The sequence below is a fragment of the Vicia villosa genome, linkage group LG6 (assembly GCF_029867415.1).
Source record: "Vicia villosa cultivar HV-30 ecotype Madison, WI linkage group LG6, Vvil1.0, whole genome shotgun sequence".
NCBI classification, from domain to species: domain Eukaryota; kingdom Viridiplantae; phylum Streptophyta; class Magnoliopsida; order Fabales; family Fabaceae; genus Vicia; species Vicia villosa.
This window is the reverse complement of record NC_081185.1, coordinates 133799158-133815415: the sequence shown is the minus strand read 5'-3', so window position 1 is coordinate 133815415 and position 16258 is coordinate 133799158. Positions and strand designations below refer to the sequence as shown.

The 16258-nt window shown below is 29.1% G+C and overlaps 3 protein-coding genes across 3 annotated transcripts; 2 read left to right on the top strand and 1 right to left on the bottom strand.

Moving 5' to 3' along the window:
* The first annotated feature begins 3327 nt into the window (after positions 1 to 3327).
* LOC131614732 (uncharacterized) lies at positions 3328 to 3774 on the top strand. Its single transcript, XM_058886291.1, has one exon. It carries the CDS (start codon positions 3328 to 3330, stop codon positions 3772 to 3774), a length of 447 nt encoding a protein of 148 aa, XP_058742274.1.
* Positions 3775 to 6673: 2899 nt separating this feature from the next.
* LOC131614731 (uncharacterized) lies at positions 6674 to 7423 on the bottom strand. The gene has a single exon (XM_058886290.1). The coding sequence runs from the start codon at positions 7421 to 7423 to the stop codon at positions 6674 to 6676; it is 750 nt and encodes a 249-aa protein (XP_058742273.1).
* Positions 7424 to 12160: 4737 nt separating this feature from the next.
* LOC131612441 (uncharacterized) lies at positions 12161 to 13948 on the top strand. The gene is made up of 2 exons (XM_058884235.1): positions 12161 to 12765; positions 13583 to 13948. Exons 1-2 carry the CDS (start codon positions 12170 to 12172, stop codon positions 13587 to 13589), a joined length of 603 nt encoding a protein of 200 aa, XP_058740218.1. The 5' UTR covers positions 12161 to 12169; the 3' UTR covers positions 13590 to 13948.
* The last annotated feature ends 2310 nt before the right edge of the window (positions 13949 to 16258 follow it).

The following is a 16258-nucleotide window of genomic DNA, read 5'->3' as shown; positions in this document are numbered from 1 at the left end:
TTCTATAATATTTAAATTCTTTACAATTTTAGTTTTCTTTAATTTCAAGTTAGTTCTTTTTTATTGATAAAAAGAAACACCTTAAACATGTTAATTTATTTAAATTACTTTTAGTTTATTCACTTTATACATATAAACTCTATTTAATGGATAAGACTGTTGTAATATATTTTAAATCAAATAAAATAATTATAAAAAAATTAATATGATAAATATTTATTAGTTTATATTAAAGATTTTTTATTATTATTAACTAAAAACAAACATTTTTACAAGTTTTCTTTGTAGAAATGATATACTTAAAAAATCGTTGAAACATAAAAAGTATACAAATGATTAACAAACAAGAATATGGTTCTCTCAACCGTTACAAGGCTTGTTTGGTCGCTTTGAGCAACAAACAAGAATATGGGATAAACTATGATGAGACGTTCGCTAGAGCTAGTGATCGTGAAGGGAGAGTTGTTTGGAGTTTGATGAATGTTTTTAGTAAAAATAAATTGCAGGTTTTTATGATACCGAAAAGGATTTTATAGGGATTTAAGAAAACACAAGGTAATAGATATTTTGCAATTGCTATTTTATACTAGTACTTTCAACCCGTGCGATGCACGAAACAAATTATTGATAGATATTGTACATTTAGGAAAAAAAATTAGAATTTTTGTTGATTGAATAGTTGAGGTACATAGAAATTAGTGGTGGAGTAATGAATTTGATTAATTAATATTAAATGTGAATTAATATATTAAATATAATTTGTTGGAAAAAAAATAATATGATTAAAAACTCTTTAGGCGGGATTTTATTCAAACTTTGGCGCCTAAATCTGTATTTTGTTTTAATATATTAAGGATATATGGCATTTTATTTAATATTTGATAATTCTAATTTAATATCTATTTTGAAACTTGGAAATAATAATTATATAAATAGTATGTAGTAAAGTATATTAGAAATAATAATTATATGAAAAGTAAGTAATAAATGTTTGTTTCTAGAAGATGTGGTACACTGAATATATGATATGGTAGAATTAGGAAAATGTTAAGATAATATTTACATAGAAATGTTATAAAGCATATTCCATTGACAAAAAAAAAAAAATAGATTGAGTCTATCTAATTTAGTGCATTTTGCTTATATTAACTACTACCATAAATAAAAAATCACCATGTAACTTCCTTCTTTAAAAACATGTTTTCCTTTTTTAGGTTATATATGTTTTTTTGGGTAATGCTAACGAGTGCCCCTAAGGCACTGGTTAAGCATTTCAAATAAAGAAAATATCTTAGATTCAATGCATTCAATATACACAATATTCTTTTAAAAAGCTAATTATTTATGTTTTTAATGCATTGAATACAAATATTTTAGGTAAAAACATATCTTTTTTACTTTAATAAACAATGCTCAACTTACAATTTTAATCTCTTAACCAGTGCCCCGGGAGCACTCGTTAGCATTACCCATGTTTTTAAGCACCCACAAATATTTATATATTAAAAATGCTATTTATTTGTGTCATTTTTCTATAATATTTAAATTCTTTACAATTTTAATTTTCTTCAATTTCAAGTTAGTTCTTTTTTGATAAAAAGAAACACCTTAAACATGTTAATTTATTTATATTACTTTTAGTTTATTCACTTTATACATATAAACTCTATTTAATGGATAAGACTGTTGTAATATATTTTAAATCAAATAAAATAATTATAAAAAATTAATATGATAAATATTTATTAGTTTATATTAAATATTTTTTAATATTATTAACTAAAAACAGACATTTTTACAAGTTTTCTTTGTAGAAATATACTTAAAAAATCGTTGAAACATAAAAAGTATACAAATGATTAACAAACAAGAATATGGTTCTCTCAACTGTTACATGGCTCGCTTGGTTGCTTTAGGCAACAAACAAGAATATGGGATAAACTATGATGAGACGTTCGCTCTTGTAACCAAGATGACTACCATTAGAACAATGGTTTCTATTGCTGCTTCTTCTGCAGGCTGGTCCCTTCATCAAATGGATGTGAAGAATTCTTTTCTTCATGGGGACCTTGAAGATAATATTTACATGAATTCTCCTCAGGGTCCACTTTTATCCTCTCCAAGTGTTTGCAAGCTTAAACGCTTATTATATGGTCTGCGACAAGCTCCTCTAGAATGGTATGAAAATTTTCTATCTACTCTTCTTGGATTTTATTTTACTCCAAGTCAATATGATTCCTCATTATTCATCCATCGCACGACTACTGGAATTGCGTTTTTCTTATTTATGTTGATGACATGGTCATTACTGGTTCTGATCAAGTAGCCATACAACAACTTAAACAATAACTTCAAGCCTCATTTCAGATGAAAAATCTTGGTTGCCTGCATTATTTTTTTGGGTCTAGAGATTCATTTTGATTCCAATGGTATTTTTATTCATCAACACAAGTATACTACATATCTGATTTCCTTGGCGGGGCTCCAATTTGCTGCTCCGGTGGATACTCCTTTTGACGTCAAATTTCATCTAACGAAGGTGATCTTTTGCATGATCCAATTAAGCATTACAAACTGTTATAAAGAATTATAATTTTTAGAAGAATAACAATTAAAATTGATCTTTAACTATATATTATCAAAAAAAAATTAACACATACTTTGCATCCTTTGACCTAAGATCCTATAATTACATTAATTTTAATTTTATAATATGTATAGAAAATTTTGGTCATTAAGTTGATTAGGAAATAAGTTAGATATGACTAATTTGATATATTATTTATCATTAAAAAATACAATTAAGGTAAATATTTATTATTCAGTTAACAATTTTTTTTTTTATAAATGACATTATGATTTACTTTCAATGTTTTCTTAAAATTATGTTTTACTATAATTTATTTATTTAATCTAAAATAGGTCAACATATTATGATTTTCTCTTTTTCAACATTATAATTTCACTAAAGGAATTTTGCTTATGACATTTCTATGTATAAACATCATCTTGATATTTTTCTAAAACTAACTTATTTCTTATTCATGGTACTACATAATCTTCTAGAAAGAAGCAAATTCAGTGTACTACATTATAAACATTGAACTTAATTTATAATTTCTTTAAATGTAAATATGCATATATGATAGATTTATGATATCTTTCTAAAAGAATTTATTTTCCATAAATTTAAAATTATTAAATAATAAAAAAATGTTGGCAGTTTGAAAATATCTAGATGAGTTGTGTTTTCTCAAACCCTATAAAACTCTTTATTGTTTTGTCAAAACCTTGTCAATCATTTTCAGAGAACATTTATCAAACACCATGAACTGCCTAGACTTCATATTCCTTTGCCACCTAATGTGCATGCTTCCGGTTCAAGACCCTGACAACATATTTACCGACAAGGATTTCATTTTCGACGAAGAAGAAGAGCTAGAATATGAAAATGAAGAAGAAAAGTCTCGTCCCTACCAAAACGACGGACTACATGAAACCTACCAAAAAGAATCTCGAATTGAAGGTGAAGTCGTTTACCGGATTCTCAATGGAAAATCGCATACGCTGAAGCCTAATTCTGGTGAAACGGTTATGATTCGGGAAAATAACATTGTTGTTGGGTTTCATTTGGATGATGAAGGGGGGTGTATTGTATGGGAATGGCATGGCCACATTGCGAGGTACACTGAAGAACTTCAATTTTCTCTTGAGTATATCTATGGCAATTATTTTCAGAGGATTGTGCCTGAGGATACACACAGACTCTACTAACAGACTGAGATATTTTTCATGTTGGTGAATGGTGATGCATGGTTGTGCTACAATGTGATTTATTATGTTAGAAATGTTTAATTTGCTTGTTTTATTACATTGAGTGCAACTTTACCACTGACTTGAATATTTTATGTTTGGTTTCTTTCATGTTCTTTTCGGAAGAGTTTGTAAGCTATAAGCATAGATAGGTTTCTTTCAAGTTTTAGGAGCAATTTTTACAATTGGTATAAACTTCCTTTAATTTGTTAAAACACTAATTAGTGTTCTTTTGTTGTAAGGGTTGCACCCCTAGTGCGATTCATATATTCATTGCTTATTAAAAAAAAAAAAATTTCAAAAATAAGCCTTCATCTGTATGCCTGTTATACTTGTAAAGGATACACCTGTCATTTTAATTGTTTAGTTATTGAAAAATTGTATTTTTATTTATTTGTTATTTTGAAGTTTAATAGAATAATAATTATTACTCAATTCGATTAAAAATATTTTTTTTAAAAAATATGTTCACAATGATTAAATATTAATAATGATTGAATAAATGTTACACAATTTTAAAAAAGGGTCTCAATTATTGAATGTTATAAATTGTCATAAATTTATAATAAATTAACTTATTTAAAACAATGTAGACAATATTAATTAATATAAAATTGATATAAATTAATTAATGTTGAGTCGAAAAAGTTAAATAACAATTATTATGAATTTTTTTTTATTAAAGAGACACTTATTTTATAAATAATGTTGTTAATTATAAATCGTGAACAATGTTGAAAGAAAAAAAAAATGATTTCATAAAAACAAATTAAATTTATTAATATTTTTATATGTGTATATAAGTTTAAAATTAAAACCATAGAAATAGAGAGAATAATTTATAAATACTTATAAAAGTTTTTTGAGATTTAACTAGATTTAGGGATTCAAGTTAATCTATTCAATAAATTTTTTTATATTTGTTAAATATTTTTACATTGTATTAATGATCCAACATATTAAACATGTGTAGCTATATAATTTTATAAATATTTTACTTGTATTTTAAAAAATGCATTCTACCTTAAATTGAACTTACTTGATAGAATATAAAAATTGCATTAAGCATTACAAACTGTTATAAAGCATTATAATTCTTATAAGATTAACTATTAAAAATTGATCTTTAATTATATATTATAAAAAAATAAACACATACTTTGCATCCTTTGACCTAAGGTCATATAATAATTACATTAATCTTAAATTGTATAATGTGTATAGCAAAATTTGGTCATTAAAGTTGAATAGGAAATAAGTTAGATTTGACTAATTTGATATATTATTTATCATTAAAAAATATAATTAAGGTAGATATTTATAATTCATTTAATATTTTTATTTTTATGAATTTCATTATGATTTACTTTCAATTTTCTTAAAGTGTTTTTTTTTTAAATTATGTTTTACTATAATTTATTTATTTAACCTAAAATAGGTCAATATATTATGATTTTATCTTTACCAAGATTGTAATTAAGTTTTAAAAACACGCGCCTATCCTGAGAATATAATCAATATTAGGACAGTTAATATTTTTTCTCCGACTTATAATTTTCACTATTAGAACATTTTACTTCTTTCTTGCTTAAAAGGATAATATTTTGTTTGTATCTTTGCTTGTGATTAATACAATTACTTATTGGAAAAAAGTTTATAGACATCATCCACTACAACTAAAGAAGCTTCGTGATATATGATCTGGCAAAAAATATGTTGCGATGTGATTATCATGTCGTTAGTTGTATAAATTATTAAAAAAATTTAATGTTAATACATTTGTTCAGTCAGATTTTTTTTTAAAAAAGTTGTAGTGTGAAAAAACACGTTGCAACACAAAAAATAAAACCAAAAAGATACGTAAGTTGTCTAAATTATATTTAATTTAATTTTTTATGATATGTGTATGAGGATTTGATTGCTCGCATAATTTTTTATTGAAAATTCTCCATATACTTCAAGAGGTTCATAACCGCTTAATTCACCGGTAAATTTTATATATGGAGTTTAGTAAATGGAGGAAGGGAAAGTAACTATTACTTTAAATTTAATTTAAAAAATACTTATAATTATTTTTTGGTCAATACAGTTGAATGGAAATAAGTTAAATTTGGTTATTTTATTATATCATTTATAATTAAAAATGCAATTAATGTACACAATTGGAATTCAATTAATCAACTTTTTTTTTTTAGTAATTTCATAATGACTTTCAATGTTTTTAAAATGTTTTCTTTAAAAAGTTTTTTATTACTATAATTTATTTATTTTTCCTAATATATAGCAATATTACAATTTTGTTTTAAAACATGCACCTGCCCTTAAAAAAAACTAGATACAATAAATATTTTTGTATCAATAAAATTATGTTTATAACACTTCTATATGTCTATCTAGATATTTTCTTAAGATTGACCTAATAAAGAGTGAATTTAAATTACAATTGTTTTAATTTTAAATATAGATATATTATAAATTTTGTTAATTAGATTATATCTTTCTAAAAAAAATCAATTTCCATAAATATAATTAATTAAAAAATAATTATGTGGCAGTTAATGACTTAAAATATATATATATATATATATATATATATATATATATATATATATATATATATATATATAAACTGTTTAAAATGGTTGTAAAATTACTATTCATAATTTTACTTTATTTTTAATCAAGACATATTAAAAGAACCAAAAGTTCTACAAAAAAAAATTACAAAAGAGCAAGACAAGCTCAAAAACAAAGAAAATTACCCACCAAATATAACCTAAGAAAGATAAAGCAAAGGATCATTGCTAAAGTCATAAAAGTTATAATTGGTGCGAGTAATTTTTTCTATGAAAGACCACCTCTAAACAAGAGTCTTTATACTCCAAACGGTATCGGAAACACTCCACGAATCATTTCGGAAAATAATCCCGTTTCTAAGCTTCCAAATCGACCATAAAATAGCCAACCAAATAGTTCCTTCTCTACCGGGTTTGATCACCTTCTTGGATTTGCAAAAACTACACCACTTCAAAAAACTCCCCATGATACAACCAAAACCAAAATCAACAAAACCAATCCAAGAAATTATCTCCTTCCAAATTAAAGCAGAGACCCCACAACCAAGAAAGATATGATACAAAGATTTCCTCTCCAAACCACAACACACACAAGCAATAGAATTAGAGAAAGAAATACCTCTAACAAGAAGAAGATCCCTTGTATGCAATCTATTAAGAAAGCACCTCCATCCAAAAGCCTTAATTTTTTGAGGCACCACCAAATTCCAAAGGCTACTAAAAGAAGTAAAAAATTCCTTTTCGGGGCCAAAAGGAACATGAAAAGCATTAGAAAGAAGATAGGAACTTTTGATGGAGAACTTTTTATCCGCTTTCGCCAACCACTCCACTTCGTCCAACTCCATCCCCACCAGGTGCGCCACCTCTAGGAAAGAACGAAGGTCGTGAACCGCCACCATGGCTGCCCCCGAACTATTAGCCGACAAAATACCGAAATCCCCCCACTCCCACCTACCATTCACCCATCCACCCATTCCCGCCACCGCTACAAACTTTAATTTCGAAAGATTGTAAGCATCCGGAAACAACTCCATAAGACAATTATTATCCGCCCAAATATACAATTTTTATCAAACAAATCCTCCTTGTGCGCTTTCTCCAAAGTCAAGATATCGTTCCACCATAAGGATTTAGAGATCCTCTTACTATTCCCTCCATAAGAAATAACATGAAGATTAATGTCCCCATAACGAGCTTTCAACACTTTGTACCATAAAGCTTCCGATCCTCCAAGAATCCTCCACCTCCATTTATTAAGAAGCGCAAAATTAAAGTCACGAATCCTTTTCAAACCATAAAAAACTGAAAATGAAGAGGCGATCAAGTTTACGAATTGGTCATTAAAATTTTCACCAAATGCTCATAATTAAATTATTAATTTTTCCTCTACAACCATCCACAAGTATTCTCTTCATATGATCAACTAATCCTTGAATCTGCTCAGCTTGAATGAAAGGGTGAAGGATATATACCAGCACAATCCAACTTTTCACTCCGTATGGCGTCAAATATGGCTATCGATAGACCAACACCATGAGTGGAAGCACAACCCAGATAGTCTTCCAATCCAAGCTCTTCATGGATTTCAGTCGAATCATCAATGACAAGGTCATCAAATACAGAGACCAGTGCAGTTCTAAGGGATGACGACGGTGTCATGCCAAGGTTATCAATGGCCTTGCACATGAGGAAGTTGAGGTCTGACATATATGTGAAATGCTTATTGTTGTTCACAACATTTTCAAAGGATGAGTAACTTCTCTTTGCCAACTCCCATAAGGTTTCTCCACAAACATCATGGGTATTTAAAATGGCAGAATGGTAAAATCCTGAACCAAACAACAGATAAACATGCAAGACTTATAACTTATGTATAATTAAATAAGAAATAAGGTAGTAAAATTTATGAATACGGACAACTGAACCTAAGGTTGAGAAGAAATTTGAGTCTCATATTCATGCCATGATTCCTCTTTCTTCCTAGCAGTAGACTCCATAGCAGTATCACAAACAAAAGCAGCCAAACCCTTTAACAGTTACCACGGAAGCCTTACATATAAGGCCATCTTTTTAAGTTTATTCATTGTAGAGAACTGCTTCAAGCGAGATAAAACAGCAGTATCAAGAGGTTTTTCTGGTGCAATATTATCATCGACAATCCATGGATGACCTGCCACAGAAAACTACTTAAGTTTCATATCTTCGAGTTTCAACTCCATTCCAATCATTGTTCAAGTATTCAGATAAAATATTACACTTGCTCTATATGAAATTTTAGACTTACATAGCAATTGATGAGTTGTAAACCTAGTTTTCGGATTCCTATCAAGCATTTTTTGAATTTGATCCTTGGCACCGATTGAAATCCCAGCCATGGCTCAGACTGGAAATCAAGTCTTCCTGCGAAATCTGTCTAAAGAGATTAGATACAAATGACCCAAATGGTTAAACAGTTGATGTTGTTCCAAAAATTGAGTAAACTTATAATTTTAAATTCATAAATTTCATAACTTAAAACAAAATATTTTGTTCATTGCTACAAGATACAGGAGCCCGTGCTTTCGGTTCATTATCACCACTGATTATCGTACTCCATTGGTTAAGGTGGAGCAGGAATAGTTATCGAACTACTATGACAGGCCGACCAAGTTAAATTCTATTTGTTTGTTATGTAGCCAATTATATTTTGATGTTTCCCCTTCGTTGAAATAGGTATGCAAGATCCAAATTACAAATAAACCATAAAATAATAACTTAAATGAAAGATATCTTGCCTTTGAAGCATGGCACTAGGGCCGGCCCAAGGGCCAAGCTACTCAAGCTAGGGCTTTAGGCCTCAAAAGTTTGGGCTTAAAAAAGGCCTCGAACTTTTTTATTTAGTTATAAAAATATATAATGACACTAAGTTACATATATTATTGTAGTTTAGTTGGTAAAATATAGGTCTCTTTTCTTTTTGGTCTTGAGTTCAACTCTTAACAATCACAAAATTAATATTTTAAAAGACATTTTATAGGCATCACTTTAAAATTTGCTTTAGGTCTCTAAACAAGTTATAGGCCTCACTTTAAAATTTGCTTTATGCCTCTAAACAGATTGGGCCGGCCCTGCATGGCACTTCCTTAGGATGACAGATGACAATTAAACTCCAGTGAAGACATTCATAAATAATTCATCGACATACGTAAATAATTCTTAAGATGCTATAGAAACCATATTTTCTAACAAAATATTGATGTATCGTGAAAATAAATAAACCACCAGCACAAAAATTGATGTATCGTGAACCCAGATCCTATTCTAAGCATATACAAACTTCCAAAATTCCCAATTGAAACCATGAAATCAAACACAATTTAAGAAATCAACCACATAAGTATACAATGTGGTTGAATTCTCTATACCTTAAAAGAATTACATTAGTAACAGAAAATAAAATACAAAAGTTGAGAAAAGTTCACTAACTTTGCTTGAATTCTCTACACCTTAAAAGAATCACATTTTCAATTCCACTTGCACTTCGATATTTGCATCATAACATGTGTGTTTTTTTATGGTTTCCTGAACACAATGTTCATTCTTCACACATCAAGGGTAATAATAGAGTACAAAATATTACATAAAGCGCTTGTCGATTGAAAAGGAATGAATTTAAAGAGGGTAGTGATCAAAGTATTACCTTCATAAGGACGGTGTCACCGCAGAAAAGCCTAAAATTTTCCATGGTTTGTCGGTGCATAGCAACAATGGAGTTGTCTTCGTTGGCACCCTCGGCGACGACAAGTCGGTTAGGAGATTTCTTGTGTTTCAGAATCGTGGTGGAGAAGTCCTTTATCACCAGTTTCCTGCAATTCAAAGAAATTATTATTATTATCAAAGAAATTTTGTAGACAAAGAAGTTATAATTACTGCAGTGATGAAAAGAAAAAGAAAACAAATTTTGTGAAAGAGAAATCAAAGACCGATAACAACTTCACCTTCTGAACAACATGAATCTTCCAACTAAATCTCAGGAGAATATATATGTTAAATTGCACTTCTCACTCCTCAAAACTCACATATCTTTGGTGTTCATTTTCCAATATTTTTCATCAATACGATCATGTGCTTGATTCTCTGCGACTCCAAAGCCATAAACTGAAACCGAAGATGCAAACATGGACATTTCTGAAACCAAAATGCACACATGGACATTTCTGAAACCGAAACCACGAATATTAAACCAGAAAAACAAAAAAAAAAAGGCTAAATCGCAAAATTTCAGAAACTGAAACCACAAATCTGAAATCACAAAGCTTTAATCTGAAACAAAAACAAAAAAGTAACCAAAACATCGTCTGAAACAAAAAGGGAGATAAAAACTTAACTGAATTTGAAGAAATCTTACCTGAATAATAGAGAGAGAGTGAAAGGGAGACGAGTTGGCTGGGTGGTGAGGTTAGGGTTTTGAACTTGGAGAGAGAGGATTTGGGTTTTGAAGGAGCGGAGAGGAAAACGAAAGAAAGTGAGAAGTGAATAAGAATTTTTTTGTGAAAAGTGAGAAGGGTATTATCTGTTTAAAACCAAAAGACATTTTTTGCCCCAAAAATATTAATTTAGACTAAGATGATTAAAGGGTATTTTAGTGAAATCCAGAACAGTAAATTTTCTTATATTATAGATATCTTGTATTTTAAAAAATATATTAGATTTTAAACGGAACGTACTTGATAAACTATAAAATATTTTTAAAAATATATAAAAATTAATAACTTAATATACTCAACAAAAATTGCATTAAACACTAAGTGTTATAAAATATTATAATTCTTATAAAATTTACTATCAAAGTTGATCTTTAAGTACGTATTATAAAAAAAAAAAAAAGATTACACATGCTTTGCACCCTTGACCTAAATTTTTTTTGTCACGTTGTTGAATGAGAAATAAGTTAAATTTGGTTAATTTGAAAAATTTTTTGGTGAATTCTTATCTACCCAATTCAAAAAGTTGGGTAAAGTTATATTCAATGTAAAATTTCTTGGAAACAACCAAAAAATATACTTTTTAATAATTAATTAAATAAAATAAAACTAAATGATGCAATGTGATTGGTGGAAGACACACTATCCAACTTTTTGTGATGGGTAGAGAAGTTGTCCCCATATTTTTTTAATTAGTAATTTGTGCCTAAAACCCGAGACTTTGATAGGATCAGACCTTCAAGACCTAACTCTTCATTATTAAGCCACACACTTAATTTGATATATTATTTATCATTTAAAATATAATTAATTTAAATATTTATAATTTAGTTAATATTTTTTTTAAAGAAATTTCATATTGAATTACTTTAATGTTTATATTTATAAAGTGTTTTCTTAAAATTACTTATTACTATAATTTATTTATTATTCTAAAATAGGTCAATATTTTATAATTGAATATAGATTCAATCAATATTTGTTTATGACATTTCTATATAAGTATTTTCTTGATGTTTTTCTAAAACTAACTTATCTTCTAGAAATAAAGAAAATTCAGTGTACCTCATAATAAAATTGAACTTAATTTATAATTTCTTTAAATGTAATATGTATATATGATAGATTTATGATATCTTTCCAAAAGGATTCAATTTCCATAAATTTTAAATATTAAAAAAAATATTGGTATTAAAAAATAATAAAAAATGTGGCAGTTGGAAAATATCTTGCTGAGTTGTTTTATTAAACTCTATAAAATCCGTCAAAACCAAGTCACTCATATTCATTTTTCAATGAGAAGATTCATCAAACACCATGAGCTCCCCTGTAAATAACTCTTCCTCGTCCGTCAACCGCCTCGATACCATGTTCCTCCGCCATCAAATAGGAAGGCTCCAAGCTTATGATTCTGACAACCATGTTACCGACAATGATTTCATTTTCGACGAAGAAGGAGAGCTAAAATACCAATATGAAGATGACAAGCCCATTCCCTACCAAGACGACGGACTGCGTGCAATCTACCAAGAAGAAGTTCGGATTGAAGCTGAAGTCATTTATCGGATTCTCAACGGGAAAGCGCATACCTTGAAGCCTAATTCTGGTGAAACGGTTATGATTCGTGAAAGTAGCATTGCTGTAGGATTTCATGTGGATGAAGAAGAAGGAGAATATATTGTGTGGGAATGGCATGGTCACATTCCAAGGTATACTGAAGAGCATCAATATTCTCTTGAGCATATCTACGGGAATTACTTTCAGAGGATTATGTCTAAGGAGTGTCCTCCTACACCGTCTCCAATAGATGCAGTGGCTGATAAGGGTTTGAAGGACTTGTCTGATGGTGACGTTAATCCTGCCTCTGGTAGAATTTTTCATCGCAATCTCAACATTGGTTCTGCTGCTTCCAGGTACTCCATTTTAATTTTTTTTGTCAATGCTATTTCTTTTGTTTTTTTTTTCTATCTGGTGGAATTTATTTATTTTGGTGTGCTAATATTTACTGGTATTTATGTATTCAGTTGTTTTTAGTTTGTAAATTCACATGCCATATGCTTTTGTTTTTTGTTGCAGCAAATCTCCGTTTTACCAAACCCTGTGGTTGTTGTGTTAATGGATCCTTATTGTTGGATGAAGATTGGTCTCCTAGCATTTTAAATTTCTCAAATCCATTTTAACTTTAAAATTTGATTTGGAACGCGAGTCATTCAATCTTCATCCAATAATCTAGATATGCAACTACTAAAATTGTGATTTTATAGAATCATAGGTGTCTTTATTCTTGTTAGAAACCATGGATTTTGGTAATTTAATGAATTCAGTTTGTTGCATGAAATTTTTTGTATCTCACATGTTACTATTATGTTTTGAATTTGGTTTGCTCATATTGAAATTCCAATTTCCTAATTGCAATGATTGCACTGCCTCTATTTTTTCAACTATAGCAAATTTATGCATGAATTGCATGGCTAAGAGGGAGATTCTCCCAATGGCCTTTCACTTGAGCCATGGAACTGTTTTTTTTGTCATCATTATATAAAGAAGCTTGACGTGATGTTTTTCATGTTGGTGATGTATGGTTAGGCTATATTGTGACTTATTATGATAAAAATGTTAATTTACTTTTGAGCATTTATATTGCCTATTTTATTGCATTGATTGCAACTTTACCATTGATTTAAACATTTATGATTGGTTTTTTCATATTCTTCCATGAAAAATCTGCAGGCTCTAAGAATTTCGATATTGGACTTTCAAGTTCAAAGGATCGCAAACAGAGGTCATGGTCATCATCCCATTCTCTTTGTGGAGCAAAGATAGTTTTTCCATTTTCCCAGTACAAATCTCAAGAATAAGTCTGCATTTGTATACCTGTCTGACTTTCAAATCATACTTGTGAAGGATGCAAGACATTGTTTTTTATTTTTAGATACCAAACATGGTTTTTTAATAAGTACTCTTATTTTCAACACTAAATGATATCAGGTGATCCTCGTGTACTCCTCTTTTTAACAAAATAAGTGTTTATGATGACGAAAAGAAAATCAATAATGTCTTCATCAGTGGCAATGAATAAATGATTTCTTTATTTAAGGATTGTAATTAAGATGTTCAATTTCTTATTAACTTCAATAAATTAAAGATGATATTGACACATGAAAAATGTTCAAACATGGTTTTTTTAATTTTTAAATGCCAAACATGGTTTTTTTAATATTTCATTATCTTTTTGCTTTAAGAATTAATAATATGACATTTTTATATTTAGTATTTAGCCATTTGTTACTTAACTCTTGCGCATTTATGGTGAATTTTTTTTGGAAACAATGGGTTGTGTCTAATATGCAACTGTTAGGTAGGTCTTGTTCCTTACATGACTTTTGTTTACAATTGAATTAAGTATTTGTATTAGATCTTCCATGTATGTTATCCACCCTCTATGTACTCTTTTCAAAATTCAAAAGGAGGCAACTACAATTACAATTACAAGATTCATATTAAGTAAATCATTTAAAATTTTGTCTTTGGTGATTTTGAGAGTTGGTGAATATGAATCATGTAATTGTAATTGGTATTGCCTCTTTGTAATTTTTAAGAGACTATGAGAACCGGTAACCCCTTAATTTTGTTTTTATTCATAAACAATAAATTATTTTTATATATATATATATATATATATATATATATATATATATATATATATATATATATATAAAATTTATTTATACCCCACTATTCAAACATAAAAAATAAATACACCTCTTTAACTTCTCAACAGAAATTTTATTTTTCAGATTTTTTTTACCAAACTCTAGAAATTTTATTTCATTCGGTTTTGAGAGACACGGATGTCCGAACTGATCAAAAATTTATGGATTTGTTTAGATTGAATTTGTACATTTATGTGATAAAGTTCAAACTAAACCAATTAGAAAAACAACAAGTTGATTTGGATTGGATTAATCAGATACATTAAAACAAATGTGCTAAAATATTTTTTAAAATTAGTTAATTTACATTAACTAATATTCCTTAATAATATAAAATTTCTAGGTTGGGTAAAGTTATCCATATAGGTTATGAATGTTATAAATGGAATTTCATTTTTTTTTCTTGAAGTGTAATGTCTTATACTAGTTTTCATGATAATGATGATATAAATTATAAAAATTAATATGGTTGGTTCGATTAGACGAGTTCGCTGGTAGAATTTAAAATTCTGATAACCTCCCTAGATCTCACTCAGATGCAAAGCAGAGTGCCTGCTCTGATACCAATTGAAATTCTGGTATCAGATATGTGATGTCGAATGAGATGTCACGACACAATATCTGAGTTATGAACAATAGTACTGACAGCAATAATAAACTTGCAGAAATTTAAATAACACGGCGATATGTTTACCCAGTTCGGAACAATCCTTCCTACTCTAGGGGCTACCAAGCCAAGATGAAACTAATATGTGATAGTATCAATTCGAAGTTAAACAGTCTCAGTTTACCCTTCTCACTTAATCACTACCCTTTCTATGATTTCTACCTAAGTCTCACCTAGGTATGAGGCCCTCCTCAAATTCCTTCCAGTCACAATCCCGTGACAAATTAAAAATCAAATAAAAATAAACAAACTACTCCTCGATGCTTCAAAGCTTACGAGGATGCAAATACTCTCCTTGCTTAAAAGCTTTGTAGATCAAACAACATTCAACACCTAAAGGTTTGTAAATGTACATAGTGGAACACACAGAAAAATAAGGATTCCTAAACCCTAAAATAAACAATATCAGTTTCACACATAAACTAGGTTACAGCCCTTCTATATATAGATAATTCTTTTCTGGGCTGGGCTTCAAATCGCAGCAGAGAGGCTGCCAAAAATATGCTACTTGTTCTCCAAGAAATTAGGACTTCAATCCAATCTTTCTTATAATGTCTCCAATCAAAGACACCGTGGAAATCTTCTTGATTGAGTCCACCTTGGCAAAAATATCAGCTGATTGATTTCTTCGAATATTTTGAGCTGATTTAAATATTCTTATAGCAAATAATAACGCCTGATCCACTTGCCAGATCAGCTTTCTGCAGCCAGGATGTAATGTCAGGATGTCATGACATCTTCTTCAACATGTTGAAGTCAGAATGCTAAGTCATATAGCATGTCTTCCAACATGATCTTCCTTAGTATGTTTTAGAAAAATGCATGCCAACAATCAGAGAGCCTTCAACCCTTGCTCGTCAGACGGGCATAAGTGACACTATCTCACTTAACGGAACTGTCAGCCTTCCGCCGGACAACATTGCGCCCGAACAAGTCTATAACACCCCAAATCTATCCCGCAAATATACAGGAAAATCAGAGTGTAAAAGTCTCAAAACATACATCACATTTGAGGCGTCACAATTA

What these genes read in the sequence shown, in the direction of transcription:
- LOC131614732 (XM_058886291.1), top strand. Translation starts at nt 3,328, where the DNA reads ATGAACTGCCTAGACTTCATATTCCTTTGCCACCTAATGTGCATGCTT.
- LOC131614731 (XM_058886290.1), bottom strand. Translation starts at nt 7,423, where the DNA reads ATGGAGTTGTTTCCGGATGCTTACAATCTTTCGAAATTAAAGTTTGTA.
- LOC131612441 (XM_058884235.1), top strand. Translation starts at nt 12,170, where the DNA reads ATGAGCTCCCCTGTAAATAACTCTTCCTCGTCCGTCAACCGCCTCGAT.